The sequence below is a fragment of the Salvelinus alpinus genome, chromosome 20 (assembly GCF_045679555.1).
Source record: "Salvelinus alpinus chromosome 20, SLU_Salpinus.1, whole genome shotgun sequence".
Lineage (NCBI taxonomy): Eukaryota > Metazoa > Chordata > Actinopteri > Salmoniformes > Salmonidae > Salvelinus > Salvelinus alpinus.
In genome coordinates, this window is record NC_092105.1 from 20,372,549 (window position 1) to 20,393,188 (window position 20,640).

The 20,640-nt window shown below is 40.4% G+C and overlaps 1 protein-coding gene across 1 annotated transcript; it reads left to right on the plus strand.

The window, feature by feature from the left end:
* The first annotated feature begins 927 nt into the window (after window positions 1–927).
* On the plus strand, window positions 928–19,546 carry LOC139546450 (uncharacterized). Its single transcript, XM_071354833.1, has 5 exons — window positions 928–1,066; window positions 1,379–1,702; window positions 1,988–2,093; window positions 2,240–2,291; window positions 18,815–19,546. Exons 1-5 carry the CDS (start codon window positions 1,003–1,005, stop codon window positions 18,908–18,910), a joined length of 642 nt encoding a protein of 213 aa, XP_071210934.1. The 5' UTR covers window positions 928–1,002; the 3' UTR covers window positions 18,911–19,546.
* The last annotated feature ends 1,094 nt before the right edge of the window (window positions 19,547–20,640 follow it).

The window sequence follows — 20,640 nt, forward strand, 5'->3', positions numbered from 1 at the left end:
CAGAACTTTATGTTGTTTCATTTATGAAATGACTGTGGGAAATACAGAGAGGTTAGATAGAAGGGCTTTAGATAATAAAACATTTAATATAATCTATTTCTATGGCTCAGACAGAGTGGCCAAGACAGGGCTCAAATCCCCGTTGCCAGGGGGATGTGTGGTATGGAGTAGGCAGCGCTACCACTAGGCCAGACTCCTGCACTCTCTTGGTGCATTTCCACTGAGGATTTACCCCAGTGTTTTACCCAAAAGGCAAAAACTCTTCTGTTTCCATCTACGTGGGCCGGCACCCGTGTCTCACTGGGCCATGGCTTCGGCGGACCTGCTCAGACTTGGAGCCAAGGCAAGGTCTTGGGCACATTTCAGCTGGCATGTACATAGCAATGGCTAACTGTGAATTTTACCACCTTCTCACAAAGCAACAGTCTTGAATGATGCAGAGGTTGTTGATTCTGCTCGCCACAAGTCTTTGGTGTCAGACTCCTGATGGAACACAATAACACTAGAGCTAACATGAAAATAAAACACTGGTGACACCCTGGTGTGTGGGTAAGTCCAGGTGGCAGGTGGGGGACAGGGGGAGCAGATAGCTGCTTAGTGGCTATTCAGCAGCCTGATGGTCTAGGGGAAGAAGCTATTGGCCAGTCTGACAGTTTTGGGGGACGGGATCATCGATGGGGTATGGGGCTTTTGGATATGAAATTCACCTTGAAATCCAACTCTGAGCACACAGTAAATCACTCAGTAATTAAATGCTGAGTGGGTATGTGTGATGTCTCGAAGTTCAATGGCTGTGATGTTTCAGACAAACTCACTTCTGTGCTTCTCTCTCACACGACCACTTCCTCTGTTCTCCATCCTCCTCAGACTACCGAAATGTTCATGTCCCGCCCTCTCTGAGTGGTTCCTGGTTAGCTAGCTGTGACACTGATCTCAGACTCTGACGTTCCACTCCACTCTGTCCATTTCTCTCTCTGTCAGTCAGCTACGTCCAATATCGTCATGGAAACTCTCCTGTTCTGGGACCTGGTGTCTGTGGTCATCATGCTGTTCCTTGTCTCTACAGGTAAGCTACAGTGGATGACCATAGTACAGTGTGTGTGTGTGTGTGTGTGTGTGTGTGTGTGTGTGTGTGTGTGTGTGTGTGTGTGTGTGTGTGTGTGTGTGTGTGTGTGTGTGTGTGTGTGTGTGTGTGTGTGTGTGTGTGTGTGTGTGTGTGTGTGTGTGTGTGTGTGTGTGTGTACCTGCCTGCCTGCCTGCCTATCTGTCTGTGTTCAGTTTGCATTCTTATGACTTCTTAAAAGGATAAAAAAAATCTCACACTGTCCTTTAAAGTAAAGTACTTACAACATTGTCTTTGTTGTTTTCTGTCCCATAGAGTCAGCAGGTGACTCAACAAAATATCTGACAAATAAATCAGCTTCTTTGGGAGAAATTGTTACTTTGGTTTGCAATAACTCAGAGACGAATGCATCATACATCTGGAAGAAGGACACAGTTCTCATTTTCTCTCATAGTGAGACACTGAATAAAACTGAAAGAAAAATCACCTCTGACAGGATGAGTGTTGATCCACCTACAAAGCTGACTATCTTTAATGTACAGCTAAATGACACCGGGAGCTACAGCTGTCAAATAACAGATGATCAAAGTGGTGTACGGACAATGGAGTGGAATATGACCATCACTAATAACCTCACAGGTAATGGAAGTAATGTTCTGTTTATACTGTAACATGTGGAGAAGAAACTGTATTCTGTAATGCCAGATATAAAAATGCACATTTCTGAAGTTGAATTTTGACATGAACAAAAATGTCAATTATTGTGATAATAATTGCAAACCATCAATACTGAATGTTAATGTTATTATTTGGTTATTATCTCCCTTTTTTTTTTACTATATTGTTATAAAGCAAAGAAATATAACACTTGTTTTAGACTTGTCAACTCTCCTGAAAACCACAATTGTTTCTGTCTTAACACAGATCATGCTGAACATGGCCTACGGAGGTTATTGCTCTTCACAATTCCATCTGCTATTGGGGGAGTGGTTCTCTGCATGAACATCTGCTGTATGGTCTGGCTGTGTAGGTGAGTAGCTCAAAGTAGTGTACCTAAGAGCTCAGTTCAATCAAATCTGCATTGCTTAAAGCACTGTGGTCTCATTTTGTATCTATTGTTGAGTAGGAGTAAAATGTTCAATAAAATATGTAATTCATGTTACTTTGTTTCTACAGGAAACAAAAACAGGAACAGACTGTCACAAGTCATTGTGATAGGCAAGGAGAGGTCAGTAGCTTAATTCCAGATGGGTTGGGTTAAATGAGGAAGACACATTTCGGTTGAATGCATTCAGTTGTGGTACTAACTGACTAGGTATCCCCCTTTCCCTTTCCATTCAGCACTAGATCATTACTAAACGAAGTGGCTGTGTGACTTGTGTTTGTCCCACCAGCAGGATGCCTTTTCCTGTTTTCTAAAACTCCCAATGTTCTGCTCATGTGTTTCTTTTACGCACTAAACACTTCATGCAGCCTCCTGCTTATGTTTATGTTGTCTTGAAAATGTGCAGAATGTAAGGTTTTAGAAAATGGGAAATTTCTTCCTGAGGGAGGGTCGAACATGCCTTTTCTGAAAGGCCAGGCTACGAATACGGAGTTTTCATTAATTATTTTGAAATTGCCAAATTTGTGGCTGTGGTAACTAGTGGAAACCAAACTTAGGATCCGAATCACGCTCTGCCCACGTGTTATTTTACACGTAATTTCAAGTTTCTCACTTTACTCTATCAAATCAAATCAAATGTATTTATAAAGCCCTTTTTCGATCAGATGTCAGAAAGTGCTTAGGCAGAAACCCAGCCTAAAACCCCAAACAGCAAGCAATGCAGATGTAGAAGCACGGTGTCTAGGAAAAACTCCCTATAATGCAGGAACCTAGTAAGTAACCTAGAAAGGAACCAGGCTCTGAGGGGTGTCCAGTCCTCTTGTGGCTGTGCCGAGTGGAGATTATAAGAGTACACGGCCATTAAGGCCAGATAGTTCTTCAAGATGTTCAAATGTTCATAGATGACCAGCAGGGTCAAATAATAATTGCAGTAGTTGTAGAGCATGCAACAGGTCAGCACCTCAGGAGTAAATGTCAGTTGGCCGAGCATTCAGAGGTCGAGACAGCAGGTGTGGGTAGAGAGAGAGAGAGCGAGAGAGCGAGAGAGAAAGATGGAGAGTCGAAAACACTATGTCCAGGACAAGGTAGCACGTCCGGTGAACAGATCAGTGTTCCATAGCCACAGGAAAAACAGCAGAAACTGGATCAGTATCATGACCAGGTGGACTGGGGACAGCCAGGAGTCATCATGCCAGGTAGTCCTGAGGCATGGTACTAGGGCTCAGGTCCTCCTGGAGGGTGGAGAGTTCGAGAGGAGAATTAGAGAGAACATATTTAAGTTCAAATAGGACACCAGATAAGACAGGAGAATTTCACTTGATAGGATTAGGCGGCCGTCTATGGTGGCAGATTGACCAGGGCTGCATTTTCTGAGCTAACCTGACCAAGACGCACGTCCAACAACAACACATAAAACCTCATAATTCTGCCCCAAAACAATGACAATTGCTCTCAACCAGTGGCGTATGGGCTTTTTAGGTGAGCAGTGCCCAATTTGTCAAAAGCAGGGAGCGCAACATATTTTGCTTGTCCATTCCCAGCTCGCCTCTCCAGGGTGCTGTTGGAGAGATCCAGCTCTACAGCGCTCCACCAACGCTCTGTCCCAAAAAAATATCCAATATAAATCATGTAGCAGCTATAGGATATGGTAGAAAGAGTATGTGGCCTTTTCTGGGGCGGCAGGTAGCCTAGTGCTTAGAGCGTTGGGCCAGTAACCGAAATGTTGCTAGATTGAATCACCGAGCTGACAAGGTAAAAATCTGTGTTCTGCCCCTGAACAAGGCAGTTAATCCACTGTTCCTAGGCCGTCATTGTAAATTAGAATTTGTTCTTAACTGACTTGCCTAGCTAAATAAAGGTTAAATCAATTTTAAAAATAAATAAATTGTGTAGCCTACAGGCTGGAGATAAAATGTATGACAATGTAATGACACTGACACTTTTTGCAAAATTCAGGTTTCTCTAAATGGCACTCAGTCAACTAAAACATTTGCTGTCATGTTAACAAACAACATATCCTAAAAACAGGACACGTCAAACTAAAATGGACAATATGGAATGGACAATCACAACTGCTGTCCAGGAGTTTCACACCACCATTGTCATGATCAGTGGTTTCAAGTTTGTATTCTTCAATTTTTGATCATAGCGAAAATGAAAATACTTATGCATTTCCTAGGCTCGCGATAACTCCTCATAAACCTGGGTAGCTGATATTCAGAGTTTAAATAGGCAAAATGATTAGTCACAGAAATCAGGACTAATAAAGCCAATGCAATGGCCTGTTTTAGGCTGCACCTCATTGAGCACAGACCAACGCCTTGGATGTCTTTTTTTGGTGCAGTTATTTTTTGGTCTTGCCTATGGCGGCAGAACGGCAAGGACCGGCCCTGACAGACACGGTTTCAATGGGGAAAGCTGAGCTGACTACAGTGACTGTGCTAGTGGCGGACTCCACAAAGCAGCAAGGCTGGCTAGCACCATCATGTGGAGCTAGAGGAGTCAGAAGAGGCTACTCACCCTCTTCTGAACTGTCAACCAATTTTGATCATGATGATTTTGCCAATGAACAACTGAAAGAACATTCCAAAAACATATACACCGAGTGTACAACACATTAGGAACGCCTGCTCTTTCCATGACCTAAACTGACCAGGTTAATCCAGGTGAAAGCTATGATCCCTTATTAAATCCACTTCAATGTAGATGAAGGGGAGGAGACAGGTTAAAGAAACATTTTCAAGCCTTGAGACAATTGAGACATGGATTGTGTATGTGTGTCATTCAGAGGGTGAATGGGCAAGACGAAATATTCAAGTGCCTTTGAACAGGGTATGGTAGTAGGTGCCAGGATTACCGGTTTGAGTGTGTCAAGAACTGCAACACTGCTGGGTTTTTCACGCTCAACAGTTTCCCGTGTGTATCAAGAATTGTCCACCACCAGGCCTCCCGAGTGGCGCAGCGGTCTAAGGCACTGCAACGCAGTGCTAGCTTCGTCACTACAGATCCTGGTTCGATCCCAGACTGTGTCGCAGCCAACCGGGAGACCCCGGAGGCGGCACACAATTGGCCCAGCATCGTACGGGTTGTCCTTGTACCATCGCACTCTATCGACTCTTGTGGCTGGCTGGCCGCAATCCACGCTGACACGGTCGCCAGGTGCACGGTGTTTCCTCTGACACATTGGTGCGGCTGGCTTCCAGGTTAAGCAAGCATTGTGTCAAGAGGCAGTACGGCTTGGCTGGGTTGTGTTTCAGAGGAGGCACGCCTCTCCCGAGTCCGTATGGGAGTTGCAGCCATGGGACAAGACTGTTACTACCAATTGGGGAGAAAAAGGGGTAAAAAATGTATTAAAGATAAATAAACAATGGTCCACTGCCCAAAGGACATCCAGCCAACTTGACACAACTGTGGGAAGCACTGGAGTCAACATGGGACAGCATTCCACCTTGTAGAGTCCATGCCCAGATGAATTGAGGCTGTTCCACACAAAAGGGTGTGCAACTCAATATTAGGAATGTGTTCCTAAAGTGCAGTCTAGACACAGCAGTAGCTGAAAGGACTGAGAGGGGGAGCGCAGCGGATCCTACATATGCGTAGAAATCTCTGTATCTTTTGTCCAAAACCTCTGTGCTCCAGAAAATCCAGAACTGCACTCACTCACTGTTTTTAACAAACACTGCACAAATGTTGTTGTTTCTACGGTAACTTACTGGCAGCCAGTACCTGTAAGAGAAGAAGTTAAAAAAAGGTACGGTATGTTACTGTACAGTAATTTACAGTATCTAATACTGTTACTGTACTTGATTTATGACACCAATGATACTACTGTCATTGTTATACAGTAACAAATACTCTAACTGTAATCTTTGGTATCATTTTACAGTAAATTAGTAAATTGGTAAATTCGTTTTTTTTGTTGCTGTATGCTGTTTACGGTTGGCACAAATACAAATATTAGACCTCCCAAATATGCTAATGTTCCCCGCCAGTACATTGTCCACACCTACATTTCAGAGCACAGTGATGATTGTAGCTTATATTCAAAATATTGGGTACAAAAATGTACCATAATAATAGATTATCCGCACAACCAGTACCATATGAGTTCCTTATGTGTGTACCTTTGACCTTTTTGTACCCCAGGGAACCCACACTGTAGCCTAACAATATTCTTCTTTTTGAGAATGTGTGAATACAGTGCCTTCAGAAAGTATTCACACCCCTTGACCTTTTCCAAATGTTGGTGTGTTACAGAATGAATTTAAAATTGATTAAATTGAGTTTTTTAGCCACTGGCCTACACACAGTACCCATAATGTCAAAGTGGAATTATGTTTTTTCAACAAAAAAATCTAATGAATTATTCAACCCCTTTGGTATGGCAAGCCTAAATGCGTTGACGAGTAAACATTTGCTTAACAAGTCACATACTAAGTTGCATGGACTCACTCTGTGTGCAATAATAGTGTTTAACATGATTTTTTAATGAGTACTTCATCTCTGCACCCCACACATACAATTATCTGTAAGGTCCCTCAGTTGAATAATTCATTTCAAACACAGATTCAACCACAAAGACCAGGGAGGTTTTCAATGCCTCACAAAGAAGGGCACCTATTGGAAGATGGGTAAATACAATTAAAAGCAAACATTGAATATCCCTTTTAGCATGGTGAAGTTATTAATTTCACTTTGGATGTTGTATCAATACACCCAGTCACTACAAAGATACAGGAGTCATTCCTAACTCAGTTGCAGGAGAGGAAGGAAACCGCTCAAGGATTTCACTGTGAGCCCAACTTGAGCCCAACTTTAAAAACCTTAATGGCTGTGATGAGATAAAACTGAGGATGGATCAACAACATTGTAGTTACTCCACAATAACCTAATTGACAAAGTGAAAAGACGGAAGCCTGTACATAATAAAACATATTCCAAAACATCCATCCTGTTTGCAACAAAGCACTAAAGTAATACTGCAAAACAATGTGGCGAAGCAATTATCGTGAATAAAAAGTGTTATGTTTTGGGGTAATCCAATACAACCCATTACTGAGTACCACTCTCCATATTTTCAAGCATAGTGGTGGCTGAATCATGTTATGGGTATGGTTGTCATCTTAAAGGACTAGGGAGTTTATGATAAAAAGAAACGGAATAGAGCTAAGCACAGGCAAAATCCTAAAAGAAAACCTGGTTCAGTCTGATTTCCAAAAGGCACTGGGAGACAAATTCACCTTTCAGTGTAACGGATGTGAAATGGCTAGCTAGTTAGCGGGTACGCGCTAGTAGCGATTCAATCAGTTACGTCACTTGCTCTGAAACCTAGAAGTAGTGTTGCTCCTTGCTCTGCAAGGGCCGTGGCCTTTGTGGAGCGATGCGTAACGATGCTTCGTGGGTGACTGATGTGGATGTGTGCAGAGGGTCCCTGGTTCGCGCCCGTGTCGGGGCGAGGGGACGTACTAAAGTTATACTGTTACATCAGCAGGACAATAACCTAAAACACAAGGCCTAATATACACTGGAGTTGCTTACCTGGACGACCTTGAATGTCCCCGAGTGGACTAGTTACAGGTTTGACAAAAATGAGTTTGAAAATCTATAGCAAGACTTGAATGGCTGTCTAGCAATGATCAACAACCGATTTGACAGAGTTGAAGAATTAAAAAAAGAATAATGTGCAAATATTTATAATCCAGGTGTGCAAAGCTCAGACTTACCAAGAAAGACTTAAAGCTGCCAAAGGTGATTCTAACATGTATTGACTCAGCGGTGTGAATACTTACGTAAATTAGTTATTTATTTATTTAATTTGCAATAAATTTGCAAATATTTCTATAAACATATTTAAACTTTTCATTATGGGGTATTGTGTGAAGATGAACGATTAAAAAAAAACTATGTTTTGTTAGTCAAACAAAGTGTGGATTAAATCAAGGGGTATGCATACTTTCTGAAGGCACTGTAAATTAATTTGTTCTTATACTTTTGGTCCACCAAAATGGGGGGACTATGTACAAAAAGTAATGTAATTTCTAATGGTTCACCTGCTAAGGATAAAAAATACCCTCAAACTAAAGCTGACAGTCTGCACTTTAAACTCATAGTCATTGTATATTTTCAAATCCAACGTGCTGTAGTTCAGAGCCAAACAAACAAAAAACGTGTCACTGTCCCAATACTTTTGGATCTCACTGTATTTATAGCTGTCTTGTAGTTTATATATTTTTGTTGTGTTGAAGGAATTTTTGCCCTCTAGGCACCATTGCAACTGAGAAATTTTTCTCAATTTGCCTCCCCTGAATAAATTAGAGTAAATAAAAATGATTTAGGAAATGTCAGAGTAATACATATCATGAAGAAAAGTTTGAGTTGGAAAATGTATAAAATGTCTCTTCATAATTATGAAGATCAGTGTTAATCTGTTTGGTATCTCTAATACATGCAATAGGACAGTGATAACTGAGATCATTAGCAAAGACCCCACTAGATAAGTACTTGTGGGGGCAGTTTGTCAGAATTAGGTCAATCAGTGAAGAGTTTGTTTGATTTTTTACATTAATTCGTGTGGCGTTTTGCAATGAGTTGAGTCAGGTTAAAGTCAAGACAAATATTCTTAAAATGGCCGGGGTAAGCCAATATAAGTTGAAATCCTCCTAACGCGACAAATTCAGATGACAGAATGGTGGTGTAGCCGGAAATGTCAGGTTGCTCGCAACCAGGAGGTTGTGAGTTTAAATCCCAGTAGGTTGAGTCATTTTACAAGATTGTACTGTATCACTTAGCATGTAAAATTATAATATCTTACCGGCTACTGAGTTGCAGTTAAAATACATTCAATATATTTTACAAGAGTGTACTGTAATCAGAATACAGCAACATACTGTAATTTTACAGCAATAACACTTCAAAGTTGTCTTCAATATATACCACTTAGAAAGTATGTGGACATCCCTTCAAATTAGTGAATTTGGCTATTTCAGCCACACCCATTGCTGACAGGTGTATAAAATCAAGCACAACGCCATGCAATCTCCATAAAAAAATATTGGCTGTTGAACGGCCTTACTGAAGAGCTCAGTGACTTTCAATGTGGCACCATCATAGGATGCCACCTTTCCAAAAAGTCAGTTTATCACATTTCTGCCATGCTAGAGCTGCCCTGGTCAACTGTAAGTGCTATTATTGTTAAGAGGAAACCACGGTAAGAAAGATTACAATAAGATCATTTGTTACCGTAAAATGCCTATAACGATGGTGTTCTATGACCCCAACAAGCGTCTTGGGACTCGTCTGAAGTCGATACAGCCTATCTGCCAACTTCTGTCTGTCTGTAGCAGTTTGGGCTAGACACTAATATGACCCCTCTGTGGAAAGTTGAGACTCTCATGAACATGTCGGTTGTTTTTTGTATTACGCACACAGGCCTCACAAGACTCGCCTGAAGGTCCCCTGGTACCCATAGCCACGGGACGTAGTTTGGGGTGGGGGTGATGCAATGTCTTTACCGACGGGGTGGGAGGGAGGAGGGGATGCAGATATTTTGTTTTTGCCCACTCTGAAGATGTTTATTGTTCCACTAAAACAGGACAAGTAAAGACACACTGCACTACTTTTGTGATATTCTTTTTTACTAAATGTATTTGAGTGTTTACCAGCATTAGTAACTTGAGTCAGCTAATTATCTTTACGACAGTTAATCTGATAATACTTGTGGAATATAAAAATACTTGCTCTGATATACTGTATGTTTTCCAGTTTCTTGAAGTACTTTGCAAATGCAAATTGTTTCTATGTGAAAACTGAAACAATCTATTCATTCCTTTTCCATTTTAGTAGACGGTCTTATCCAGAGAAACTTACAGTAGCGAGTGCATACATGTTCATACTTCTTCGTACTGGTCCCCCATGGGAATAAACCCACAACCGTAGAATTGCAAGCGACATGCTCTACCAACTGAGCCACAACATAACATCATCACAAACCACTTGACTTCTTTCAGCTAAGGGGCAGAATTTTTATGTTTGGAAAAATAACGTTCCCAAGGTAAACGGACTATTTCTTAGGTCCAGATGCTAGAATATGCATATAATTGACAGATTAGGATAGAAAACACTCTAAAGTTTCCAAAACTGTCACAATATTTTCTGTGAGTATAACAGAACTGATTTTGCAGGGGAAAACCTGAGGAAATCCAACCCGGAAGTGCCTTTTATTTGGAAAAATCCCTATTCCGTTGCCTGCCCCTCCTCCATTTAAAGGGGTATCAACCAGATTCCTTTTCCAATGGCTTCCTCAGGCTGTGACCAGGCTTTAGACATAGTTTCAAGCTTTTATTTTGAAAAATGTGCGAGATTTTTCAAAACGTGTCAGGTGTCCTTTGATTAGTTCCTGCGCCCGAGAGATGTAGCTCAACATTTTCTTTCTCTGTAGTATTGAATAGGTTAACGTCCGGTTGAAATATCATCGATTATGTATGTTAAAAACAACCTGAGGATTGATTATAAAAAACGTTTGACATGTTTCTACGAACATTACGGATACTTTTTGGAATTTTCGTCTGCCTTTCAGGACCGGAACGAGCCTGTGGTTTTCTGAACATAACGCGCAAACCAAATGGCGGTTTTTGGTTATAAAACTAATCTTTATTGAACAAAAATAACATTTATTGTGTAACTGGGAGTCTCGTGAGTGCAAACATCCGAAGATTATTTAAGGTAAGCGATTAATTTGATTGCTTTTCTGACTTTCATGACCAAGCTAATTTGGGGCTAGCTGTTCTTACTGTTTTGTCTAGTGATTGATAAATTCACAAACGCTTGGATTGCTTTCGCTGTAAAGCATATTTTCAAAATCTGACACGATAGGAGGAGTAACAACAAGCTAAGCTGTGTTTTGGGATATTTCACTTGTGATTTCATGATTATAAATATTTTTAGTATTATTTTAGAATTTGGCGCTCTGCAATTCAACGGTTGTTTACGAAAATGATCCCGCTAAAGGGATCCGTGCGGCAAGAAGTTAACAGTGAATAATCAGAGGTCTTTATAGCATAATGTAATTTGGGTATTTTGGTGAACAAAGTCTAATGGACCGACTTGGACAAAGACAGATCTTGCACTTCTTTAATCCTAAATTAAGCATTGTGTATAGTAGGTTGGTCATCTAGGTTTGTACCTATAGACTTTCCATCACCATGAAGACATTAAGGGTTCATACACATTTTCCATTACTTCTACATGGCAACCACATTTTCATGACCATTATTATAGCCTACATGAAAAAGTAACCCCTCTTTGGGATCGGTGTACCGATAGCGTTCCACTTTGACAACATCTGGTGAAATTGCAGAGCATGAAATTCAAAATACAAAGATCGTAATATTAAACATTCATAAAAATACAAGTGTCTTATATCGTTTAAAAGCTTAATTTCTTGTTAATCCAACCGCATTGTCAGATTTCAAAAAGGCTTTACCGCAAAAGCATACCATGCGATTATCTGAGGACAGCGCCCCACATCAAAATACTTTTTCAAACCAGACCAGGCGTCACAAAATCCCAAATAGCGATAAAACTTTGAAGATCTTCCTCTGTTTGCAATCCCAAGGGTCCCAGCTACACAATGAATGGTTGTTTTGTTCGATAAAGTCCTTCTTTATATCCCCAAAAATCAGTTTAGTAGGTGCCATCAATTTCAGTAATCCACTCGTTCAACATGCATACAAATGATTCCAAAAAGTTGCCGGTAAAGTTCGTCCAAACAAGTCAAACGATGTTTCGAATTAATCCTCAGGTACTCTAATATCTAAATAAACTATACAATTTAAGACGGAGAATAGTATGTTCAATAGGGAAGATAAATAGCGAAGAGCGCACACCTCATTCACGCGCGCAACAAGGATACTTTCTAATGAGAGACACCTTGGAAAAACTACAACTACTTGCTCATTTAAAAAAAAAAACAAGCCTGAAACCCTTTCTAAAGACTGTTGACATCTAGTGGAAGCGATAGGAACTGCAATCTGGGTCTTATCTATTTGTTTTTCCAATAGGCTATCATTGAATCGTGACCATGATTTCCGGATGGATTTTCCTCTTGTTTTCGTCTGCAATATCAGTTCTGTAATACTCACATACATTATTTTAACATTTTTGTCTATCCAATGCTACCAATTATATGCATATCCTGGCTTCTGGGCCTGAGTAACAGGTAGTTTACTTTGGGCACGTCATTCATCCGAACTTCCGAACACTCCTCCCGAGCCTTAAGATGCTTATTTGGCTATATAGTTTGTATGTTGTTCTTCATTATTTTATACCTGCTGCTAAGATGTTGCGCTCTTTCTCCTCGGGCAATGGCCCATTTGCACTGGCACACACACAACACACACAGACAGTTACTGAAGAGTCATTCAAATAATGGCTGATATCGATTTTTAAGTCATTGATTATATTTAAAAGTGTGCCTCCATGAATTAAATTAGCAAAAATTAATAAACTAATTTCAATGACTTTTCATGTCCTTACAAACCCTAATTTGACCTAATTTTACACAGCGCATCATATACATTCAGCCTACTGTCACACACAAATTCACAGACTATCAGCAAATAAACTTGAAGAAAGCAGAATCAGGAAATGAATGCCCACTCTCCATTGCTATTCAATGCAGATCCCGCCTTCATTCCGCTTTGATCAATCTTTTTTTTTGCCTCAGTGTGTGAATCTAGGTCGGCAATAGGCTCTTTGTTTAATAGAGAAACTGGTGCACAATTCCCCCGAAATTAGAAGTGCCTATATGGCACTCTGGTCAGCTCCGGCCCAAGTCAAGCACTGACAATACAATAATGTACATTTACATTATGTCACGGCTGTCTTCTTCCTCCTCGTCTGAGGAGGAAAAGTTTGAAGGATCGGAGGACCAATATGCAGCGTGGTATGTGCTCATCTTGTTTTTAATAGAAAGAGAACACTTTGCGAAACTAATACAAAAACAATAAACAACGACCGTGAAGCTAAATAACAAATAGTGCTGACACTAAACACTACACATAGACAATCACCCACAACCCACAATACAAAACAGGCTACCTAAATATGGTTCCCAATCAGAGACAACGCAAAACACCTGTCTCTGATTGAGAACCATATCAGGCCAAACACATAGAAATAGACAAACCAGACATACAACATTGAATGCCCACTCAGATCACACCCTGACCAAACAAAACATAAAACATACAAAGCAAACTATGGTCAGGGCGTGACACATTAAGTGGTTTGTAAGGATGGTAAATTAATACTGCACAAAAGGTGGTTGTTTTTCATGTTATTTGACCAAGAAAAATACTTAATTTGATGTGGATGTTTTGTGTCTTTGCCCATAACTTTGCACCTTTTGATATAAGTGTTTGACGACAGGGTTTTGTTCTTTCTGGATTCCATTAGAATGACAATCACAGAGAAAGATACAGGGCAACAACTCTTACAGTTCAAACTATTTCATCCTGCAAGATACTATTCTTAAATATATAACTACTTTTTTGACACATCTTTGTTAATTAATCTATTTATTTTATTCCAATTGTTCAGGGGGTGCTGCAGCACCCTCGGCACTCCTACAGTTATACCTGTACCAGTTGAAAAAATTGATGGAAGTATATATGGAGACTGTTTAGTGCCATAAATAACAAGTTAAATACAGTACATGTAATAAAAAAGAAAATGTTTCCTGACCTTTCTTATCCTCTACCGATTCACCCTCCCGGATCCGGGATCCTCCTCATCAAAAAAGCTGACTAGCATAGCCTAGCCTAGCGCCACAGGGATATCATATAATATAATTTCATGAAATCACAAGTCCAATACAGCAAATGAAAGATAGAATCTTGTGAATCCAGCCATCATTTCCGATTTTTAAAACGTTTTACAGCGAAAACACAATATATATTTATATTACCTCACCACAATAGCCAAACACACAACGCCATGTTTCCACCATGTTTTCACCGCCAACATAGCTTTCACAAAACCCACAAATAGAGATAACATTAATCACTAACCTTTGAACAACTTCATTAGATGACAGTCTTATAACATCATGTTATTCAATACATTTATGTTTTGTTCGAAAATGTGAATATTTATAGGTACAAATTGTGGTGTTACATTGTGAATACGTAGCCATAATGCACCAAATTGTCCGGAGAAATTTTGGACGGTCACGTAATCTAACCAAAAAACTCATCATAAACTTTACTAAAAAATACATGTTGTACAGCAAATGAAAGATACACTGGTTCTTAATGCAACCGCTGTGTTAGATTAAAAAAAATTACTTTAGTACAACGTACAGCATGCAATATTGTGAGACAGCGCCCAGCAATTCTCCGCCTTGTTGGAGCCAACATAAACCACAAAAATACGAAATAACATCATAAATATTCTCTTACCTTTGATGATCTTCCATCAGAATGTAGTGCAAGGAGTCCTAGTTCCAGAATAAATCATTGTTTTGTTTTAGAATGTCCATTTCTTCTGTCGAATTAGCAACTTTGGCTAGCCATGTGGAGCACACATGTCCAAGAACTCTTGGCGTATGGAACGAAAAATTCCAAAATTCACAATAAACGTCGAATAAACTGGTCAAATATTACTATTTGGGAGACAGATATATTAACAAATATCCACCAACAAACTTTATTCTAGAGCTGGCTGAATATGTTTTGACGTATAACTATTTTAGGATTGATGATGAATACTACCTCCAAACGAATGGAACATCGATGGGCTCCACATTCGCGCCGAGCTATGCTAACCTATATGTGGGTCTTTTTGAAGAACGTTTTGTTAATGATGAAAACGTAAATCCATTTTTGAATAAAGTCCTGAAGTGGTATCGATATATTGATGACATTTTTTGCATATGGGAAGGAATGGAAAAATAGCTGTCAGATTTTATGGCACTACTCAATGACATTGACCCCAATCTCAAATTCACTATTGAATGTGACACACAACGTGTTCATTACCTCGATATGTGGATTGAGAAATCAAATGGAACCCTGTTTACAACTCTGTATAGAAAAGAAACGGATAGAAATACTCTATTACAGGGGACAGCTTCCATCCTGAGCCATTAAAAAGAGGACTTCCAAGAAGCCAGTTTTTCAGACTACACGGTATATGCCACTCCACAGAGGATTATCTAGAAAAAGCAGCGGAGATGCGCATGAGGTTTCTAAGAAGAGGCTATTCGCCACAATGTGTGGATGAAGCTCTGAATTTGGCATTGGGAAAAACACGAGATGAACTGCTACAAAAAAGACCCGCTAAAGCTAAAGAACAATCCGTAATGTTCACAACCACATTTACTTTGAACTCGCGAAAAGTGGGAGATGTGGTCAAGAAACACTGGCTTTGCCGGCTGAATTTAAAAATCCACTACTTATTGTGTATAGGAGAGGTCGCAATTTACGTGATAAATTGGTTCATGCCAACTGCCAACAACAAAAGAAAATCAGCCAGGCTCTTTTACGCCCTCTTCCAAATGGTAACTATAAATGCAGAGGATGCACACAGTGCAAAAACATGATGAAGTGTGACTATTTCTGCCACCCACACACAGGAAAACGGTTCTGAATAAATTACTTGATTACGTGTTCCACCACCCATGTTATTTACATTATTAAATGTCAATGTGGGCTCTGCTATGCCGGTAAAACCTCTCGTTCTCTCAAACAGAGAATTAGTGAACATAAAAGTTCCTTTAGGAGAAACGACAGGGATTATCCAGTCGCAGTACATTTTAATGACCTAAAGCATGACATTTCTACCTTTTAGATTTTGTGGTATAGAGAAAGTTAAGATATCAGACAGGGGAGGTGATATTATTAATAATACTCTGAGTAAAAGAGAATGTGTTTGGATTTTCACCCTCCAGACATTATTTCCTAAAGGACTTAATGATGAAATGCCTATGTATGTTATGTTGTGAATTTGAACATGAATTATGTCCCTATTTAAGATTACTCTGATGTTTTCCGTACGATGTACCCAATGACTAATGAAAACTTGCTATGTCCTCATTGTGGTTTTACAGACTTGTTTATTTCATCTTATTTACACACTTTATTAGAATATTTATGAAATGCATATTATTATATTTGGTAGCACTTATTTGTTTTTCCTTCGACTCCAACCCCTTTCGATGCGTGGAACGGATGCGGGTGAAGCTAGGTCTACGTAAGCGTGCTATTTTCTTTTTTTTATTGCACTTTTGGCAGTGGTTACAGCCACGAGTCTTCTTGGGTATGACCTTACAAATTTGGCACACCTGTTTTTGGGGAGTTTCTCCTATTCTTCTCTGCAGATCCTCTCAAGCTCTGACAGGTTGGATAGGGAGTGCCACTGCACAGCTCTTTTCAGGTCTTTCCAGAGATGTTCGATCGGGTTCAAGTCCGAGCTCTGGCTGGGCCACTCAAGGACATTCAGATACTTGTCCAGAAGCCACTCTTGCGTTGTCTTGGCTGTGTGCTTAGGGTCATTGTCCTGTTGGAACGTGAACCTTTGCCCCAGTCTGAGGTCCTGAGTGCTCTGGAGCAGGTTTTCATCAAGGATCTCTCTGTATTTTGCTCCGTTCATCCTTCCCTCGGTCCCGACTAGTCTCCCAGTCCCTGCTGCTGAAAAACATCCTCACAGCATGATGCTGCCACCACCATGCTTCACCATAGAGATGACATTTGGCATTCAGGTCAAAGAGTTCAATCTTGGTTTCATCGTACCAGAGAATCTTGTTTCTCACAGTCTGAGTCCTTTAGGTGCCTTTTGGCAAACTCCAAATGGGCAGTCATTTGCCTTTTACTGAGGAGTGGCTTCCGCCTGGCCAGTCTACCATAAAGGCCTTATTGGTGGAGTGCTGCAGAGATGGTTGTCCTTCTGGAAGGTTCTCCCATCTCCACTGAGGAACTCTGGAGCTCTGTTAGAGTGACCATCGGGTTCTTGGTCATCTCCCTGACCAATGCCCTTCTCCCTCGATTTCTCAGTTTGGCTGAGTGGCCAGCTCTAGGAAGAGTCTTGGTGGTTCAATACTTCATCCATTCAAGAATGATGGAGGCCAATGTGTTCTTGTGGACCTGCAATTATGCAGAAATGCTTTTGTACCCTTCCCCAGATCTGTGCCTTGACGCAAACCCGTCTCAGAGCTCTACGGACAATTCCTTCGACCTCAAGGCTTGGTTTTTGCTCTGAAATGCATTGTCAACTGTGGGACCTTATATAGACAGGTGTGTGCCTTTCCAAATCATGTCCAATCAGTTGAATTTACCACAGGTGGACTCCAATCAAGTTGTAGAAACATCTCAAGAATGATCAATGGGAACAGGATGCACCTGAGCTTACTTTCAAATCTCATAGAAAAGGGTCTGAATACCTGTGTAAATGAGGTATTTCAATATTTTTCCCCCAATACATTTGCAAAAATTTCTAAAAAGCTGTTTTTGCTTTGTCATTATGAGGTATTGTGTGTAGATTGATGAGAAAAACATTGAATTTAATACATTTTAGAATAAGGCTGCGATGTAACAAAATGTGGAAAAAGTCAAAGGGTCTGAAAACTTCCGGAAGCACTGTACAGGACAGACATTTCAGAATAAACTTATTTTAGGGACTATCTGTTCTTAAATGTAGTGAATCTGTTATCCAATGCGTTTGTATGAGCTAATAGCAGTAAGGCAAAAAATAATTTGTCATGAAATCATTGTTTAATATTTTTTATACTTGAAGGGGTCTTACAATTCAAATAGCTAAACGATCCTTGATTTGACCTTCTTAAAATAATTCCAAATACTTTAGTAGCACCCCCCAAAGCGGAGCCTCCGGAGGCATTGCTCTCCTGTATCACCGTAAAAGCTGCACATCTGCATTTGGCCTTGCAGCATTTACAGTATGTCAGTACAGTATTTACAGTACATTTACAATATGTCCTCTGCAGAAGACAGGGCATTCATACTTATGCTTTGCCGAGCAACGCAGAGCTGTTGTGAAGGAAGTTGTCAAGGAAGTGAGTTTGTGTTTATAAAGGACCTCCTACCCTCACCTACCCTGACCCAATCGTGTCAATGCGGAGCTATTCGGAGTCATCTGCATTGTTACACAATTTCAGAGGCACGCGGTGATGCGGTGACAGAGCCGAATTTGGCCTCTGCGTACCTCCGGAGGCTCCGCAATTGTGTCCCACCATACATGATTTTCGGATCAAGCATAAATTGGCTCTTACTGTATGGGTTAATCAGCACTGTCTCCTCTCTTCATCAGTACTGTCTCCACTCATCTCTACTCTCCTTTTGTCTCAAATCTTTTTTGCTCCCTGATGTCTCTCCTGTTTTCACCTCTTCTCTCATTTTTATTTATTTATATCTATCTAGGCAAGTCAGTTAAGAAAACATTCTTATTTACAATGACGGCCTGGGAACAGTGGGTTAACTGCCTTGTTCAGGGGCAGAAGGACAGATTTTTACCTTGTCAGCTCGGGGATTCGATCTAGTAACCTTTCGGCTACCGGCCCAATGGTCTAACCACTAAGCTACCTGCCACCCTCATTTATCTCTTCTCTCTCCACTCCTCTCTTCTCTCCCCTACAGGAGAGCAATGCCCAGTCTGATGGTCACACTGCCAGAAGAGAACAACACCAGTGGAGTCAATACTTTGAAAGACTCAACTCAGTCTATGGACAGTAGTAATCACACAGCAGGTACTTAACATGACAAAAAAGAGTCAAGTATCATAGACGGGTTAGCTGACAAGGTCACGAAAACAAAGCGCATGCTTCAATGAGGCAGAAGTCCATGTGTAGTTGTGATTCTGGATGACCAGATAACTAGCAACATTGACAAGAAGCTGCCATGTGGGATTCTTAGGTGGTTCGTTTCAGCTTGTTGTGTCTAGTTAGTGATACTGTGATGGAACATTTTCTGTTTGTGTTTTTCTAAAAACCAATTTCTGTGCTCATGCAAGTGACTGATTGAACGTGCAGAGGAGGAATCCTCACTATCAGCATGCAATTTGGCAGTACACCCAGAACCGTGTTTTGAGAACTAAAGGGATATCTTAGTTTCAAGGTCTCAGCTTGGAGAGAGGAAGCCTCTTAAGGTATTGGTCGGTCACATGCATGAACCAAACGTTAATGATTAATTAATTATGAACAATGAATAAGCTAAATCATGCAAATATAACTTGTCTGTGTGAGCAGTATATAAGAGAACTAACGGGACTGGCCCGGTGAAGCTCTCTTCAGACCGACACTTTATGCATCTAAGTTTGACTGGGACATCTACAGCGTGCTCTAAATAAACAATGATTCATTTAAGATTGACTTCGAGTGTCCCTGTGTAGAATTTCCATGACAATGCCATATCCTGTTTTGAGGTATTTTGACTGATGTCACATCTTTGCTAATATGGCAAAAATGTGCTAGCTAGCTAAACAACAACAGTAACAGCATATTTGAGAGACAACAAGTGCTCAACGTGCAAATGTATTTATGTTTCCAATGGTAACACTTTACTTGACACCCAGCGAGAAATTCAGGTGTACATATATGGGTCATGACAGTGTTATGACCATATAATGACAGGATATGACAAGTTATGTCAGTTGATATGACATATTATGATATGGTTATGAGCGTGTCATAACACTGTCATGATCCATATGTACACCTGCGGGATCATCTGAGACCAGCTATCCGGGCAGCTGATGAAACTGAGGAGTATTTATGTCTGTAATAAAGCCATTTTGTGGGGAAAATATCATTCTGTTTGCCTAGGCCTGGCTCGCCAGTGGGTGATTGCCCTCCCAGGCCCACCCATGACTGCGCCCCTGCCCAGTCATGTGAAATCCATAGATTAGGGCCTCATTAATTTATTTAAATTGATTGATTTTCTTATATGAATTGTAACCCAGTAAAATCGTTGACATTGTTGCAGGTTGTGTTTATATATTTTTTCATTAATACCTCATTTCAGTCATCAGTCAAAGAGAGGGTGTATTGTCCTGCTCCTGAAATCTGCTCCTGCATTCATCCCAGTCATCAGCCACAGAGTATTGGGCTAGGTGCATGTCTGACATCAATTTGTGCACAATTACAATGATCATTTAATATTGTCAATTTCAGAAAATTTTATATAACAAACTTACTGTTGACAATTCATCTATGGTGTAATGGAATGTGTTGCCTTGTGTGGTAGGTGTTGTGGGTTTTGACACTCTTATGTAGGTGTCATAACCAGCCATAAAATAACACAATATATGTCTCACAACAGGTCTAAATATGTGTCATGACAGTTATGACCATATTATGACAGGTTATGACAAGGTATGTCAGCTGTTATGGCATATGATAAAATAGTTATGACTGTCATAACGTGTTATGACGCTGGGTGTCAACTAAAGTTTTTATTTTTCTGTA

What these genes read in the sequence shown, in the direction of transcription:
- LOC139546450 (XM_071354833.1), top strand. Translation starts at nt 1,003, where the DNA reads ATGGAAACTCTCCTGTTCTGGGACCTGGTGTCTGTGGTCATCATGCTG. An exon ending in GCTGTTCCTTGTCTCTACAG is followed by an intron (nt 1,067 to 1,378) that starts GTAAGCTACAGT and finishes TCTGTCCCATAG; the next exon opens with AGTCAGCAGGTGACTCAACA. An exon ending in ATTGTGATAGGCAAGGAGAG is followed by an intron (nt 2,292 to 18,814) that starts GTCAGTAGCTTA and finishes TCTCCCCTACAG; the next exon opens with GAGAGCAATGCCCAGTCTGA.